The 17395-nt window shown below is 32.8% G+C and overlaps 2 protein-coding genes across 3 annotated transcripts; one reads left to right on the forward strand and one right to left on the reverse strand.

Moving 5' to 3' along the window:
- Positions 1–1375: 1375 nt before the first annotated feature.
- On the forward strand, positions 1376–5409 carry BGLU43 (beta glucosidase 43). Of its 2 annotated transcripts, XM_089768045.1 has the most exons (11): positions 1376–1686; positions 1844–1902; positions 2579–2654; positions 2767–2838; positions 2944–3031; positions 3486–3738; positions 3845–3960; positions 4044–4261; positions 4340–4371; positions 4477–4579; positions 4711–5409. In XM_089768045.1, the coding sequence occupies exons 1-11, from the start codon at positions 1440–1442 to the stop codon at positions 4986–4988; spliced, it is 1542 nt and encodes a 513-aa protein (XP_089624171.1). In that variant the 5' UTR covers positions 1376–1439; the 3' UTR covers positions 4989–5409. The 2 variants fall into 2 exon arrangements, with proteins under 2 accessions (XP_089624171.1, XP_089624172.1); XM_089768046.1 differs by lacking the exons at positions 2579–2654; positions 2767–2838; positions 2944–3031 and having other exon boundaries at positions 4711–5406.
- On the reverse strand, positions 5256–11339 carry LOC111290181 (5'-3' exonuclease family protein). Its single transcript, XM_089768044.1, has 12 exons — positions 11187–11339; positions 11052–11088; positions 10783–10957; positions 10575–10653; positions 9210–9254; positions 8917–9066; positions 8673–8787; positions 8198–8298; positions 7297–7394; positions 7119–7211; positions 6206–6426; positions 5256–5803 (listed from the first exon to the last, which is right to left on the reverse strand). Exons 1-12 carry the CDS (start codon positions 11262–11264, stop codon positions 5256–5258), a joined length of 1740 nt encoding a protein of 579 aa, XP_089624170.1. The 5' UTR covers positions 11265–11339.
- Positions 11340–17395: the final 6056 nt, after the last annotated feature.

Below are 17395 nucleotides of genomic sequence, written 5' to 3' on the forward strand. Positions count from 1 at the left end.
ATACAATCAAAATCCATTTTTTTCAAATTTATATTCTTAAACATAGCTTTGATTATGTTCCTATATTGACAAAAGCACAAAAAGACTTTTTGTTTTCTTTTCAATTTTTTGCACAAAATTAAAATAAATAACATAAAATAAGCAATAAAAAAAGAGTTAAATATAAAAATATTTTTTTACTATATATTTTCTATCATTTTGATATCCAGTGAAATAAAATTTTTAGTCTAGTACTCTAACTTTCATTTTATCATTCATTTTGATACCTAAAACTAAAGTCATCAATCAATTTACGGCTTTAACATCCAATAAAATGTTGACATGTGTTAGAAAAATCAAGTCAACACTACATCATCAATTGTTAGCATTAAAAGAAAATTTTTAAAAAATTCACATAAAATTATATTTTTTTAAATCTAAAATATTTTAAAAAATTAAAAAACTAAAATATTTTTAAAATATATGAAAACTTAAAAAAAGTTTTAAAAAATCTCAAAATTTTAATAAAAATCTAAAAAATTAAAATTTCAAAAAATTAAAATTTTAATAAAAATAAATTTTATTAAAATTAACAAAAAATTCACAAAAACTTAAAAAATTGAAAATAATAAAAATATAAAATTTTTTGAAAATTCTAAAAGTTTTAGAAAATTGTAAATTTTTTAAAAAAAAATTTGAAAAATTTTCTTTTATTGAATGTTATGTTTTAATTTTTTATATATTTTATGAATTTTTTAGATTTTTTAAAATTGTTTGGATTTTTTATTAAAGTTTTAATTTTTTTCTATAATTTTTTTTATCATATTCCAGTTTTTTGAAATTTTATAAATATTCAAAATTTTAAAAAATTTTAAAGATTTGTTAATAAATTTTTAGAGTTTTTAAAAAAATTTAAATTTGTTTAATTTTTAAATTTTTTCAAAAAATTGCAGATATTTTATTTTCAATTTTTAAAGTTTTTTTTTAATTTTATGAAATTTTAATTTTTATTAAAATTTTCATTTTTTCAAAATTTTTATTAAAAATTTGAGATTTTTTTTTATTTGTTTAAGTTTTAATATTTTTTAATTTTTATAATTTCAAAAAATATTTCATTTTTTAACTTTTTTTCAAATGTTTCAAATTTTTTAAAAAAATTTTAAAATTTTTTAATTTTTTGCGATTTTTTCTTTTAATGTTGATTTTGCAATTATGATCGGCACTGATTGAACTATTTTGACACGTCAACATCTTATTAATTATTCGTGTCCGCATCACCAAGGATGCAACGCCAACTTACCCTACAATTCTCTTATAGTAGAAATCATATTTTAAAAAAATGCATTGAAGATAACTTGTTTTTACTATAAATAAACAATGGTCCTCGGTATTTTCCAGTCTTCACTATCTAATTTCTCCTTCTTTTCTTCAACGGCTAGCTCTAGAAAGTGAAAGTCCAAATGCATTTCTTGGTTTTCTGTGTCGGTCTCATCTTCTGCATACACTGCGTTGCAGGCGCAGCGGAGATCAATGAGCCGTCGCAAACGCAGCCGGAGACGGTGAAGTTTGATACCGGAGGTCTGAGCAGAGCGACGTTTCCAAAGGGTTTTGTATTCGGAACAGCCGCGTCTGCTTTTCAAGTCGAAGGCATGACTCATGGTGATGGTCGGGGCCCCAGCATCTGGGACGTCTTCGTTAAAATTCCCGGTAATGTTACCGACGTTAACGTGGTAAAAAGTATAAAAAAAAAAAAAAAAGAAAGAAAGAAATAATTGCAGATGAGAAGTTAAGAACGTTACAGAAAATTTTTGGCATATGATCATCAACTTTATATTTATTTATTTTGTTTATTTAATTAAAACAGGGATTATTGCTAATAATGCCACGGCTGATGTGACCGTGGACCAATATCATCGCTACAAGGTAAATTTGATCATTTTGTTAAAGTTTTTTACCTACCTACACCCATGAGTTAAATAATTTACAAGGAAAAAAAAATTTTTAATTGGGAGAAGGAGAGATTTCAGTCATGCACCGATCATCGAAAGCGAAATGCCCTGGTGCTACTGGGAAACATTTGTTGAGTAAACAATTGTAAATCGAATTTAAATAAGGGATCAAAGAGAATTTCTTAATTTGTTGTTCGTCTAAATTAGATACCAGAAAACTTTTTTTTTAAACAAAATTACAAGAAAACATTATCATCGTATATCACATGTATAAAATTACTGAACAATAAACAAACCAATAAATCTAAACATAATTAGAAAAATTCAATATAAAGTTAAATCAAAACGTTGATTATTAAACTTTGTAAGAAATCAAACACATAAAAGAAATAAGAACAGTCCCTGTAGGATGTAATGGTAGATTGCGGAACTTTTATTTTCACATTTAATTTGTAATTGTATAAAGCAAAACTAAAAAGTAGCTTTTGTTTATATTGGTACAAAGAAGGTCAAGATTAAGAGAAATTAAACCTAGCTTTACCGAAATCCAACTCTTTCGGATTAAGCCCAAAATTTAAAAAGTAGCATATTTTAGGTGTTAATTGATGCTGACCTGATATCACATATAAAATGTTTCTCTTTTGTTACAGGAAGATGTGGATCTTATGGCAAAACTGAATTTTGATGCATACAGGTTCTCCATCTCATGGACCAGAATTTTCCCTGGTACTTCATCCACATACTACATAGTTGTCATCAACAAAAATTATAATTCAACAAAAAATAAAAATAAAAATTGGTGTTGTGTTCCTTATCATTTTTTCAATTTTTTATTTAGATGGGACTGGGAAAGTAAATTGGAAGGGAGTTGCATACTACAACAGGTTGATCAACTACTTGCTAGAAAGAGGTAATTCTTGATCAAGATTAGAGATTAAGAATGTAAGAATCCCAACCTAGTATTTCCTGGTTGTCTTGAAACAAAGGAGCTGATATCAATCTAAACTGTTTGCAGGCATCACACCGTATGCTAATCTTAATCACTATGATTTTCCTGAAGCACTTGAGAAGAAATACAATGGCTGGTTGAGTTATCAAGCAGTGTAAGTACCATGGCAAGAAGCAGCATTTGGTTCACATAATTCATTACTAGTGTTTGTGTTTGGTAGGAGGGAAAAAGCAAGGAAAGAAAAAGGATGGAAGCAAAAGCTACTTTCTTTTCACCCTTTCTTTAAGTTTGCTAGAAAGAAAATAAGAAAAAAGAAGTGAATTTGTGTCTTCCTTTTCCTATTAAATGTGAGAAAAACTGTCATTTAACTTAAATTAAATATTTCATATGAAAAAAAAAAAATTTTTTTCCTTCTTTTTTTTTAATTCACCTTTTTCCCTTCTCTTCTTTTTCTTTCATTCCTACCGAAACATAGTGTACATTGGACACACAGCATGTTCCTTTTTGCTTCTTTTTGGAATTAGAATTTTTGATTTGTAGTTTCAGGCTATTATCTTCTCCTCATATAATCTATGACTGAAAATTTGATGAATACTTATAACTTTCAGGAAAGATTTTGCTGATTTTGCGGATTTCTGTTTCAAGACCTTTGGAGACAGGGTGAAGGACTGGATGACATTCAATGAACCAAGAGTAGTTGCTGCACTTGGGTATGATAATGGGTTCTTTGCTCCTGGAAGGTGCTCCAAAGCATATGGAAATTGTACTGCAGGCAATTCTGGGACCGAGCCATACATTGTTGCCCATCATTTGATTTTATCCCATGCAGCTGCAGTGCAGAGATACCGCGACAAGTACCAAGTAAGATACATAGTTACTGATGTGATCTGAATGGGATACCGTCTACTTTAAAACCATTTGAGCACATTGAAAGCTTATCTTAATTGATAAATGCATGCATTTTCAGCAAAAACAGAAGGGAAGGATTGGAATTCTCTTGGATTTTGTATGGTACGAACCTCTTACCAGATCAAAGGCTGACAGATATGCGGCTCAAAGAGCAATAGACTTTCATGTTGGATGGTAAGAGTTTAAATAGCAAGAGGTACATTCATCTCTCCACCATGATGAATAACTTTATAACACTGCCTTCTGAAATTGTTTAGGTTTATACATCCCCTTGTGTATGGAGAGTATCCTAGGACAATGCAGGTGATTGTGGGCAATAGGCTACCCAAGTTCACAAAAGAAGAGGTTAAGATGGTGAAAGGATCATTTGATTTTGTGGGCATTAACCAGTATACAACTTACTATATGTATGACCCGTATCAGTCTAAACCAAAAGTTTTAGGCTATCAGCAGGATTGGAATACTGGATTTGCTTGTAAGACGTTCTTTGAAAATGAGATTCATACTATCCTTCATATACTCTAAAGTCTGAACTTTTTGGTCACCTGTACAGATGCGAAAAGAGGAGTGCCAATTGGTCCAAGAGTAAGTCTAGGTCAATCACATTGGGGACACTGGTTCCCAAGAAAGGTTACTTTTTTAAAAAGTGTTGAATTCACCTGCATCATATGATTATCTTTTTGCTTGCAGGCGTATTCTTATTGGCTCTACAATGTGCCTTGGGGATTGTATAAGTGTCTGATGTATATAAAAGAGAAGTATGGGAATCCCATTGTAATTTTGTCTGAAAATGGTATGATTTAGTAAAAACTTGTTTTGAATTGAATTAAATTTCATACATGGTTTCTCTACTAAGTTAACGTGGGAAAAAAAATTACAATAGAATGGGTTTGAATCTCATATTGTTAGCCTTTTTTCCTGCAGGTATGGATGATCCAGGAAACGTGACGCTTGCCCAGGGATTGCATGACACTACAAGGATCAACTACTACAAGGGTTACATGACTCAGATGAAAAAGGCTGTTGATGACGGGGCAAACGTTGTTGGCTACTTCGCATGGTCATTGCTGGACAATTTTGAATGGAGATTAGGCTACACTTCAAGGTTTGGCATTGTCTATGTTGATTTCTCAAGCTTGAAGAGGTACCCAAAGATGTCAGCCTACTGGTTCAAGCAGCTTCTTACTCGAAAAAAGCAATAAGCGGCCAGACTCTGTTCATGTTTTAATCATGTAGAGAGACTGTTCATGCAAGAAACAAACCATTGTGAGGCCAGCTCCAATGCTTTAGCCCTCCCATAGTATGGTTATTTCCCTTCCTACCATTGTAACCACCTAGCTTAAGTACTAAAAGAATAAATGGTGCTCAATAATGACTTCTAAAAGCATACAGGTGTTTTTGGTGCATCATTTTGTGATTCTTGTTAAAAAAAGAAACGAAAAAGAAATTGTAAATTAAACAGATGAAGATTACACACGAGCAAAAAAGTTCAAAATACTGTTCCTAGTCCTTGAGTTGCTGCAATTACTTCTCTTCAACTTGTCATTTTGGCCTCTTCCTCTCCCACTAAACACTCTTTTGGTTTTAGAACTCACACTTTCTTGGGATCCCATGTTGATGCCCATGGTCTCAGAACAGTCTACCTCAGTCACCATTGAAATTTGTTCAGCATTGCTCTCCATCTGATTGGAGACTTCAAGTTTTCCATCACTTATACAACTATTTACAGGAAATGTCAATTGACTATTATCGGGAAAAACACCCAAGATTTCCAGCTTCTCATCCTCGCCTTTTGATGAAACTAGTTCAGCTATGTCCTTTGTCTCGGCTATGTGTATTTCGTCAAGTTTACTTTTCTTGAAAGGATTGTTATTTGGAACCTTCAATAGAATTTCCTCTAAAACCTCATTCTCATTTTTCGCATGAGATTTTACTGGAAATGCTAATTTCTCTAGTCCAGCATCTTCGAAATACTTTCTTTCAGTTGAAACTGCAACTTGCCTCATGTTCATTGGACCTGCTGCCAGAAAATCATACCATCACAAAATACATAAATAAAAGCTTTTTATCTACCATATGTAAAAATATATACGCATGAGCACCTAGCAGCTTTGGCATATGAGATTTATTATTCAGTAAACTCAAAATTGTGCAAACACAAGCAGATTTTAGGTACTTTGATATCAACAAATAAACCAAGCCCTCAAAAAAAAGTTATATCAAAGGAGATAAATTTAACTCCAAACTATAAATATTTTTGGATGGATATACCATTTAAAATAGTATTGGAACTCTCAAAATACAGATATAAGGTTATTCCACTGAAACAAGAACTTTGTACTATAAAAAGTGAGTATAAGAGAAATATATGAACACATTTCTTTAGCACCAGATATCAAGTGGGGTTTAAAGAACTTGCCTGTCTTCTTTTTTTCTCTAGTTTTATGTGAAGAAAATACCATGAAGCAGCTCTCTTGTCTGGATATATCAGCAGTTTCTAGCAGCTGGGGCTTACCAGAAGTTTGAAATTCAGTAGGCTCTAGATGATTTCTAGAAGTTAGGATACAGTCAAAGGCCTCCATCGTAATGGGGTCTAAGTTTCCTTCAGCAATTGCAGTTGCTACCGATGGAGGGATTTCTCTGGAACCATTTGTACTTGGTAAAGGGAAAAGTCGCAGGTCATACACTCAAATATGTTTGTTACATGTTAACAAGATCAAGCGTCACAAAGTGCTAAATTTAGCCTGGAAGCAGAACTGCATGTCATTGGAAACTGCTCAGAATCATGAACCTAAGATGCACCATAACATACAATGCCTAACATTTTACCAATTTACATCAAGAGATCTGTCTAGACATTAAAGTGATGCGTGGCTGAAGGATTAAATCATATGGGGTTTTATTAAAATCGCTTTGCTTTAGTTTTTACGTTCTCTATTGTAGTATTAGGGGTATTTTAAAGCATTTGAATTCAGTCATTTTAATTTAAAGCACTTGAATTCAGTCATTTTAGTTTGAATTTTCTCCCATTTACTGAGTACTAAGGTTTATGGAGTAGTCTATAAGCTGTTAACTTATTTCATTTTCTAACAGTTTTAGATTATGGATGATTGACATTTGAGTATTAGATATTAGTAATAATTTCACATCTTGGTTGAATCACTTTCTTTCTCAATTTCCTCTATTTCTCCCCAAGTTTCTTTTGATTCTTTCTATTACCCTGTGTTTAGTCTCTGTTCTCTATTTTCTACCTCTTTTCCCTCCTTTTTCTATGTCATGAAGTTACCATTGTAACTTGGGAATCAAAGTATAAAAAAAAAAAAAAAAGATACGGTCCCAGGAAATCAAGCCCTTCATCTAGAGATTGCAGAAGCTGTTGTGTAAGAGGTTTCATGTGTTTAAGCCCCTTGGTTTCAGAATCATATCTGCAAAAGAAAGTTGAAAGCAACAGTATAAGTTTATAAAATCAAGCCACGGATCATTGGATAATTCTATTTCCAGCATACGAACATTCTGGCATGCTGAAAAACTGCAATTGCTTCTTTGAAAGATTTGGAGTAATCTTCAGGCATTTGACTACCCTTCTTTATCTTCAAAACTGACAGAACCTGTAAACATATTAACAAAATATGGAATTTTAAATAACAATGACATGACCAGATGGATATACATCATATATATTTTTAAAAACATAAGTTTCTACAGCTGTCATTAAAGGGAGCAGAAATTCCAGATACTGTCATAAATGGGAAAAACAATTTCAACAAGCTGCAAATAGCATGCCGGCTTCATGTTCTAGAGATAAAAAAAAAAAAAAAAACACTTTTTCCATTTAATTATGGCTCACTAATTTTGTCCGCATGAAAGGCCATTAGATTGAGTGGTCAATTACTTTGTTTCTTGTTCACTAATTTCTCTTGCTTATGCTTCCAAACTGAAGCACTTTGCATGGAAATCCTTTGAAATGGAAGGTCCCCATTCTGTTTGTTATATGGATGCAGGTCTGCATAGTAGACAATTATATCCATGTATGTGACGCATTAACTCAAGAAATAATACTATGATAGCATTACCATTCTTCAAAAAGATCTCTATTTAAATGATTGGTTACTGGTTGCCCTAAGTAACATTTCATAGATAATCAGCCATTCCAAATTTTATGCACTGCATGCTTAACAAGTTTAGAGATATTTGAATGTGCAGTTTAAGAAAATGAACTCATCAAACCCACTGGCTACATTCAAAAACAAGGTTCAATTTCCCCCATGAGAAAAATATTATGGTTTTGCCTCATTTAGCATGATTTAAATTCTATGAAGAAGCAGTTTCTCTTCACATGTCGAATGAAAACCACATTGAAATACTCATGAGCGCAGCAATTGTTGGTTAGAAGCTTGCAGAAACTACTTACACGGTCTAAGTTCTGATACTTGGAGACCAAGGAATGTGCCGTTACAATCCCAATTCCAGGAACAGATGGAAGGAAATCACATCCAGCTAAGACACACATACCTGTAAATTGTCATTACATAAGCTGAATATTAGCCCAAATGCATATATTAGAGTAAAAAAAAGAGGACTTGTTTATTTCAACAAAAATAGTAAAATAGATCTTTCTAGTTTTACAATATTTATGGAAAACTTCACAACTGATGGTTCACCAAAGAGAAGTCTAACCAGTTCAACAGATTAAAAGAATCAGGCTTGTAATAATCGCAGGAATATAGAGTTCACCTATATCAAGATACGTCTGTAGGGTTCTTGATTTTTGTACATCAAATGTTTCTAAATTGATTCCTGGGAAAGTTGTATTCTGGACAACCTAGGCTTTTAAATAACATGTAAACTTAAAGAACATTGCTTTGAAATGTCAAAACAAAGCTTACCGGTGAACAATTCTTTACCAAAATTTTTGAAGGAAGGCTTACTAGTTACAGATTCAAAAATTTTAGACAGTACTAGTTCTTCTCCATTGCCATATCGGTCCATTTTAAAAGTGATCTGTTAACAGAAAATGCATAAAACAAGATGAAAGCAACAATTCTGATAATCAACAAAAAGAAACAGAAGACATCAGGAGAGCAGAAGACCTCCATCAGCACACCATAATAGTTTTGGAGAAGTTCTTACAGATGGGCAACCATATGCTATTAGATCACTGTCTTCTGTAATCACTGCTACAACTCCACCTTTTTCAGCCTCGAGGGTGGCCAAATATGCTAGCTGTGCGTCAGCCTCATATGGAGCTACCAAAAATTCAACATTCTCTGATCTTAGGATCTGAAAAGTAATTACATAAGTTTGGTAGGGATTTTAATTCGAAGAGGAATGCAAAATATTCTAAATTTTCGTGGTGAGCAAAAATCGTAGAAAATTATATGGAAATGCAGAGGCATTGCTGAACTGTATTAAATATGTTATACCTGAATCAATTGATGTGCCATTGCTGGAGTGATACTCACTGCTCTCTACAAGACAGAAAGAGAAAGAATAATGTGACCACAAATTTATATAAGAACAGCTATAAATCCATACAGATGTCAGAGTTAATAAGTGAGGAAGATGAAAAATCAAAATTTAAGCGGACAGCAAACATAAAAATATGCTCTCTGATGTTAGGAGATATGATGGTCAAGATCAAGAAATCGAAAGTACTTTTAAGTGAACCTACTGGTGAACCATTTAAAATGACCTAACTATACATTTCCAGCCAAAATCAAAGTTGAACAGGCTGAAAGCATTACAAAAAATTTAGTTCATGCTCACACTCAAACCTGAGATAGGTCTAAATAAGTGAATTATACTTGTAGAGGTTGGAATCAGTACTGAAAATTTACTTCATGCTCGTGCACAATCTTGAGAGGGTCTTAATAAGTCTCAGTAATTTTCCAAGAGTAGCATTTAGTGTTATAAAGCAAACTAATTCAATCCAAGAGCATAACAAATAGTTTGTCCGATAATTTTCAATGAAAATTTAAACAAGATAGTACTTTTTATCAACATACACTTGAACAAAATAATATAAACCGACAAACAAGTTGTTACTTTTTAAAGGAAAAAATGAATAGCAGTAATGCAGCCATGGAAAAAGAAAGTTTATAGCTTTCAGACTTTTTATTTTTTAAAATGTCCACTTTCATGTAAAGGGGCAAAATTGTGGAATTTTCAATTGGTTAAGAAGTAGTCATCTGGTTCTTGAAGATTAATTAGTATAGAAATCACTACAAATACCTATATGACCTTTGGATTTTAGTATCCTTTTCCTCATGAAAATATAATAGTTTAGTTTATTGAGGCATAGACCGCTATAGTAGCTCTGTGCTCTTCTCTCTTTCTCCTTTCTTCACTTCTCTTCTCTTTCTACAATGTTATTTTTTTTCTAATTTTAGCTAGTACTAACGTGATACAGTTACTGTTCCCAGCACAAAACCTCTGCCTCTAAACTATTTTTCCTCTTCTTTGCTATATTATCTTTCTGGCACCTTTCAAATTTAGTTGTTTCCCTATATTTTCATATCAATTCCCACATGCCAATTGACCAGTTAAAAAATCTTAATCTTCTTGCTGCAAGAATTTCCAGCAAGCTGTTCCTTAAATGAAAGCATTTTCTCAAGATGAAAATTCAATAGATTGCGATCCTAATTGAATCCTGAATCCTAAAACATAATTATCACCATAACCACAAACCCCAAGAAAGGACACGTCTCCAAACATTAACCATGCATATGGGCAAAATGCTAATGAATTGTTCAAAATTGAACTAAAGGCACAGGGAAGGTAGGTGAAACCTGGAAAAGCTCACTTGCACCTTTAACATCCCCCTCTTTAAGCTTAGCCATTGCCGATTCCCGATTATCTTTCTTCCTCCTTGAATCAAAAAAGAAAGACAACTGTCAAAACCATGTTACTATTATCTCCAAGAACTTGAAATAGCTAAATCCTATATATAATGAAAGGTTTAAAAGCTTTTCATTTTAAGTAGAGAAAGTTAAAAACCTGTATCTTTCATTTTCAGTGGCAGCCTTGCAGGGGATATTTGCACCATCAAAAACAACAACTGGAGTTATCTTATGGTAACGAAGAAGATTGACTCTGTGCATAAAGTAATCTATGTATCGAGATTTCTTTTCACTGTTTGAATCCAAACAAATCTCCATGCTACATGAATATGCTGCAATTTTTGCATAAACCAATTCAGCCTATTCATTTCATTTCCACTTACAACAATAAAAAAAAAAAAAAGAGTATAACTGAACCACAAATACCTCCTTTATGTAACCATGAATAAGCATCTATACCCACCTGTCAAAATTGCAAAAAAAAAATGTAATAATAAAAGAAAAAGAAAGAAAAGGAAGCAGTTAGAGTGAGAGGGAGGGAGGGAGGATAAAATGAGATACCCGCTTGCCAGCATATTTCTTGATGTGAACGGGCTTAATGAAAGGTTTCAAGAATCTGAGCAGATCTTTGATTCCCATTTTGAACGAACTGTCTGTGGGTTTTGAGGTTTAGGATTTTTCTTTTTCTTGTCTTCAGAAGGTGTGGGTGCTTGTTTTTTGTTTTGCTGGTGGTTTGGTTAACATCGACATGGTACGAGGAGAGAAAATGGCGGGAAGATGAGTAAAATGTCAAAAGTTTGGAGGCAATTTTGTGCCTGCACATGCTTACGGAACTGTCATAGAATGAAATTTACGGGCAAATGACTGTCTGCCACGTTTTCACTAAGACCCGAACAAAAATTAATACGTTGGCCTATCCTATAAATTTCGATCGGATTGAATATTAATAAATTTTAGATTTTTTGTCCAGTTAAAAATATAGATCCCATTTGTTATTCAGGTCTAATCTTAAATTAAAAAAAATGTTTAAATTTTTCTAAATTTGTTTAGATTTTAATTTTTATTTAAAAACAAAATAAATATTAATTATTTTAAATCTATAACCAGTAAAATAAAGCCTAAAAATGACTTCATTGATTTAAGTTGGTGTTTGGGTGAGATTAGTTACATGATGTTTGGTTGTAGTTTATTAACGTATAAACATATATTATTTAATTATTTATTAGTTTTTATGTATTATAATTATAAATATAAAATATATATAAAGAACTATCGGACCTAGGCTTTAAATATTATTTCCAAGGCTTGATTACTTTTTTAAACGGACCTTTACTTTAAGCCCGAATAATTTAATAGATCTAATATTTATATTTAAATTTTTTTGAAATTTAAATAAATTTAAGTTCAAGTGAATAACATAATATTTAAACAAACTTATTCACTCGAGTTTAAAAATTTGTTTGAAATTTGAGAGGATTAAAATATAAAATTAAACTCGGTAAATAAATTGACTTAAATCAAAAGCTTATTTAGAAAATAGGCGAGTTTTAAACTTAATATTTAAAAATCAACTTAATTTTTAAATTTTTAATCTAATGATTAAAGGTGTTCGATGTGATATCAAAGACGTAGTTTCAAATCAAGCTTTTTCTTTTCTTCTTACTTGTACTATAACTTTACTTTTTTGATATAACAAAAAAAAAAGACCAATCCAATCTAATCCAATAATTATTTATATATTTATAATTATATTATAAAAGAGACACAAGAATAGAAAATGTGTTAAGGTTTTTTTTTTTTTTTTTAAACAAAAGTAGAGATATCATTACTACAGAATAAACTTCTCTTGTTCAACAACTTTTTAAATAAAAAGCACTCCTCCACCCAATACTAAGTCTCACTATGCAAAAAATCCCTTTTAGCTAGTAGATGGGTCGGTTTATTTGCTTCTTGAGACACATGATTGCACATTCAAATTTCTATACCTTTGAGCCTCGGTTGGATCTCCTTTATCAGAATTTTTTTATAGTGTATTTTGATTGACGGGAGAGGAAGGAAAGGAAAGTAAAGAAAAACAAAAATCAATTTCTTTTATTCGGATAAATTTTTAGTTTAAAGAAAGAAAAAGAGGTAAAAATCAAATAATTTTTGGTTTTTTTATAAATTTAATTTTTTTAATATCTCAATTTAGAGAAAAAGGTAGGGAAAGAAAAGTTGAAATTTTTTTTTTTATAAAAAGATTATTATGTCTATCTTTTTTATTAATACTAAAAACATAATAAAAAAACCTAAGCAAATCACAATCATTTTGTAATTTTTTCAAAGCCATTTTTTTATGTAAGTTTCACATATCTCTTTTAATATAAATTTTTTTTATAATTTTTTGGTGATATAATTTTGATGAATAGTTAAATATGAATAGATATATTTTTTGGATTATGAGATATTATACTAGTTCAAAATTTATCAATATATGTTTATAAAATATATTTTTATTTCAATTAATTAAAAATCATTATACAACAACAACTATAAGGTCAGACAAAATAACAAACATATCATAATTTAGAAATGCTCTAAAATCACAGGCAATGAAAGGTTATAATCGAAAAATTTTATTATAATAAATCATTTTTTTTTTTACTCTTTATCCAAATAATAATTGTTAGAATTATTTTTTTAATTAATTTTAATTATCCGGGTTACATGTATAATTTTTTTTCTTTAAATTTTTTTTTATTAATATTTATTCAATCATAGCGTTAAGGCATAGATTTTGTTCAAACTTTCTTTATCTATTGTATCACCCTCAGTGCATCACCTTTGATCTCAATCTTATTAAATCCCATATCGATTGCCAACTTCACTGCTTTTGTTGCCACCATTGCCTCAATGATGACTGGATCTCGGACATTTCTCACTTGTTTGCATAATATCCCCATTACCTCTCTATCGTGGTTCCTGGCTAATACCCCTACTCCCTTGAGCCTATCAATGTTGTTTAACGCCCCATCGAAATTCAACTTGATTTTATTATGCTGGTGCTCTCCAAATTACCGACTTTCTTGGACCTTTATTCTTCTCCATTTCTTGTGTTTTTTTGTACTCCTGTATGTAATCCGTGGCATACTTAGCAGTTTCCTGGTGGTTCCAATCCTTGTGATTAATAATCTCCTCATTTCTGCTATGCCACAGTGCCCATGTAATGGTGATAACTATATCCATCTTCCTTATTACAGACGACATCCAATTCCCAACGTTCTGCCACTACTGTCCGTATACCACTTCACCCAATCCAATCTCCTCCCACATCTTTGATGCACGATGACATTATACAAGTGAGTGGATGATCGTTTCCTCCTCTTGCTTACATCTTAGATAGGTCGCCATATCTATCAGCTTTTTCTCTTTCAGCTTAGAATAAACTGGGAGTATTTCATGAGCCACTGTACATGCAAAAAACCCGTATTTTACTGAGGACTTTGAGTTTTCATATTTTCCCCCAAACTCCCCTTTGCTTATTGTTAGCGACAGTGATAGATGTCACATCCGTCAAGCCTTCTTGCCCTTCTGCTTGTCGGACCCGGTTGCCGCTTCTAATCGTGTATGTTCCCTCTTTTATGTGATGCCAAATTAGTTCATCTTTTAAGTCTGCATCACTTAAAGAATGGACATAATTTCTTCTACCATATCCCTTGTAAAATAGCTTTCCACCTTTTGGATGTTCCACTAGTTGGTACTTTCAGCGAACAAATCTCGCACCATCATATTTATAAAGATGGCAGTATCATAAGGAGTTGGAATGAAACAACAAGCCTCAATACCCATGGATCCTTCCATCCTCTAATCTTTGTCCCATTTCCAACTCTCCACCGGATTCCACGTACAATAAGCTCTCTTCCTTTACAAATACTTCTCCAAATGTAGGATGGTTTCCTTCCCATTTCTACCTCAAAGAAAGAATAGTTATGGAAATATTTCCCTTTTAACACTTTGTACACCAGTGATAAGGTGTTATGAATGAGGTGCCACCCCTGTTTGGCCAGTAAAGCTATATTAAAATATTCCATCTCTTGAACCCCATGCCACCCTTTTCCTTGCCCTAATACAGTTTCTATTATACGAGCCAATGAATCCCTTTCCCCTCCCTTCCATTATTCCACCAATAGTTGCTCGTTATCATATTAAGTTCATGGCACAACCGCTTAGGAAAAATGAAACACAGCCATTGCATTTGAAGATATTGACTGTAGTATAGCTTTGATGAGCATTTCCTTTCCTGCCGAAATGCACATTTGATTCCAACTTATCGCTTTCTTCTTCATCATGTCTATTATGCTTCTAAAGGCTCGCTTTTTCCCTCTCCCAATTAATATAAGGAGTCATAACTCATAAATACTTCTTTGGATTGTTGGTGGCCTATATGCCAAAATGCCTTTCACGGTGTCGTGTTTGTCTGTGCTTGTATTTTTACTAAAATATAGCCCTGATTTGTTATAGTTTATCTTTTGCCCAGAACTTTCTTCATAATCTTTAGCATGTCCCTCACTCTTTAGCATTCTCTTTGGTTTGCTTTCATAAATAGCAAACGTTCATCTGTGAAAAACAAGTGAGTAATCTTAGGCCTATTACGATTAGCTCGGACTCCACTTAGTTTCCCTTCCTATTGTGTTTTGGACAAAACCGCTAATAGACCTTCTGTGCACACTAAACATAACTAAGGTGATAAAGGGTCCTCTTGTTGGAGGCCCATTTCTGGAATAATTGTATCAATAATCAGACCATTGATACAGACGTTTTATTTAACAAATCGCACAAACTTTATAACAAGTGAACCCCAACCACTACTAAACCCCATTTTCCTCATGACCTTATCAACAAAAACAAATTCTACTCTATCATTAGCTTTACTCATGTCTAACTTCAAGGCACATAAAGCAACTTATATGCAACAACAATACTACATTATTAGTGATTAATCTACCCGGACAAAGGCACTTTGGTTTTCGCTAATACAGAATGGTAAGAAAACTTTCAACCTATTAGCTATAGCTTTAGCAATGCTTTTATACAACACATTACATAAACTAATAAGACGAAACTGGGTCATTTTAGTTGGATTATGCAGTTTCGGAATAAGCACAATATTAGTTTATTGACCTCATCTAAACTAACCTCCCCAATTAGAACCGAGAGACAATAATTAGTTACCTTAGAACCTATGATATGCCAAAATTTATGGAAAAACAAGGCAGGCATACCGTCCAGACTAGGCCCCTTTGATGGGTCGATTTGTTTTGAAGGTATATGTATCTTCTCAAATGTAAATTTGGTTTCCAGCAGACTGTTCATCTCATTCGTTACACATGGAGTAATTGCTTCTAATATTACATCATAATAATTATTCCTTTGAGTGTGGAATATATCTGTGAAATGCCGTTTGGCTCCCCTGGCCACTACTACTTGACCCTCGTGCCGCTGCCCCCACTCATCCTCTAATCCTTGAATCTAGTTGACTCGCCTCCTCTAGGATGCACGATTATGAAAAAAATGTGTTTTTATCTCTCTCTTCAAGCCACGTAATTCAGGATCTTGGGAGCCAGAAAACGTCTTTTTTCAAGAGAGTATTCAATCATTCCTTAACTACCACCTCTTTCCTTATATTTGCTTCATCAGAACCGCGTTCTGGATATCATGAAGCTCCCTGTTCAACATTTCTATTTCTTCGTATAGCCCGTGGAAGTGTTCCTTCCCCCACGTTGTCAACTTCTTAAGAATTTTGTTAAGCTTTTGTTCTACTCCAACCCCACGATCCCATTTCTAGTTGTCTTCAATTATTGGCTTATAACCTGGCTCCTTCACCTAGAACGTCTCAAAATGTTTCCTCCGATGACCTTTCCTTTCCTTCCCTTTCTTATTTCTGTTTGCCTTTTCAAGTCTACCATAATAAGATTATGGTTTGAGACAAGATTAGATAGATGAAGCACTGTGGCATTTGGGAACAATTCCATCCAAAGAGGATGTGCTACTGCTTGATCAAGCTGTTCATGAACTCTATTCATAGGTGAATTCCCTCCAGTCCATGTGAAGCTTGGCCCTTTAAAAACCATATTAAACCAGTCCTGCGTCCTCTAGAGCACTCATGAACCCCTCCATTTGCCTTACTGGCTACCTTCTCCCTCCTCTTTCTCCTCATCTCATAAGATTTCATTGAAGTCTCCCAAATATATCCATGCTAAGTGATTCTCATTAGCCAATCGTTTAAGAGTACTCTATGTCTTATGCCTTTCCCTCGTATTCGGTTCACCATAAAATTCCATTAAACACCACTTTTTCCCCCTTTGATTCCTTATCTTTGTGTTTTTATGGTATCTAGAATAATTTAACAATCTAACATTTAGGACCTCCTTCCAAAGTAGTAGTAAACCTCCACTTCTACCATTCACATCCACACCTAGTATTCCATGCATCTCACACTTCTTCCTTACGTTGTCTAACTTTTTTGTACTTGAAATGGTCTCACTAAGAAAAACCATTTTTGGATCTTGTCTCCTTAGCATCTTCTGAAGAGCACGAACTGTTTGTGGATTCCCAAGCCCACGACAATTCCAAGCTATGCACCTCATTGCTTTCGACGGGCCTGGTCTCTAGGTCCCGTTGTTTGTTCTTATTTTCCTTTTGAATCCCGTTCAGAATCCTTTTTGCTATGTTTATCTTTTCTGTCGATGTCCATAGCAATGACACTGTCCTGCTCTCTCTTTTTTTTACCC

This window comes from Durio zibethinus, chromosome 11 (genome assembly GCF_047325235.1).
Source record: "Durio zibethinus cultivar Kanyao isolate XHJ-2024 chromosome 11, ASM4732523v1, whole genome shotgun sequence".
Taxonomy (NCBI): Eukaryota; Viridiplantae; Streptophyta; class Magnoliopsida; order Malvales; family Malvaceae; genus Durio; species Durio zibethinus.

What these genes read in the sequence shown, in the direction of transcription:
- BGLU43 (XM_089768045.1), top strand. Translation starts at nt 1,440, where the DNA reads ATGCATTTCTTGGTTTTCTGTGTCGGTCTCATCTTCTGCATACACTGC. An exon ending in TGGTTGAGTTATCAAGCAGT is followed by an intron (nt 3,032 to 3,485) that starts GTAAGTACCATG and finishes TATAACTTTCAG; the next exon opens with GAAAGATTTTGCTGATTTTG. An exon ending in TGTAATTTTGTCTGAAAATG is followed by an intron (nt 4,580 to 4,710) that starts GTATGATTTAGT and finishes TTTTTCCTGCAG; the next exon opens with GTATGGATGATCCAGGAAAC.
- LOC111290181 (XM_089768044.1), bottom strand. Translation starts at nt 11,264, where the DNA reads ATGGGAATCAAAGATCTGCTCAGATTCTTGAAACCTTTCATTAAGCCC. An exon ending in TTCATGGTTACATAAAGGAG is followed by an intron (nt 10,958 to 11,051) that starts GTATTTGTGGTT and finishes CAAAAATTGCAG; the next exon opens with CATATTCATGTAGCATGGAG. An exon ending in TAGAGAAAAAAAGAAGACAG is followed by an intron (nt 5,804 to 6,205) that starts GCAAGTTCTTTA and finishes TTCTGGCAGCAG; the next exon opens with GTCCAATGAACATGAGGCAA.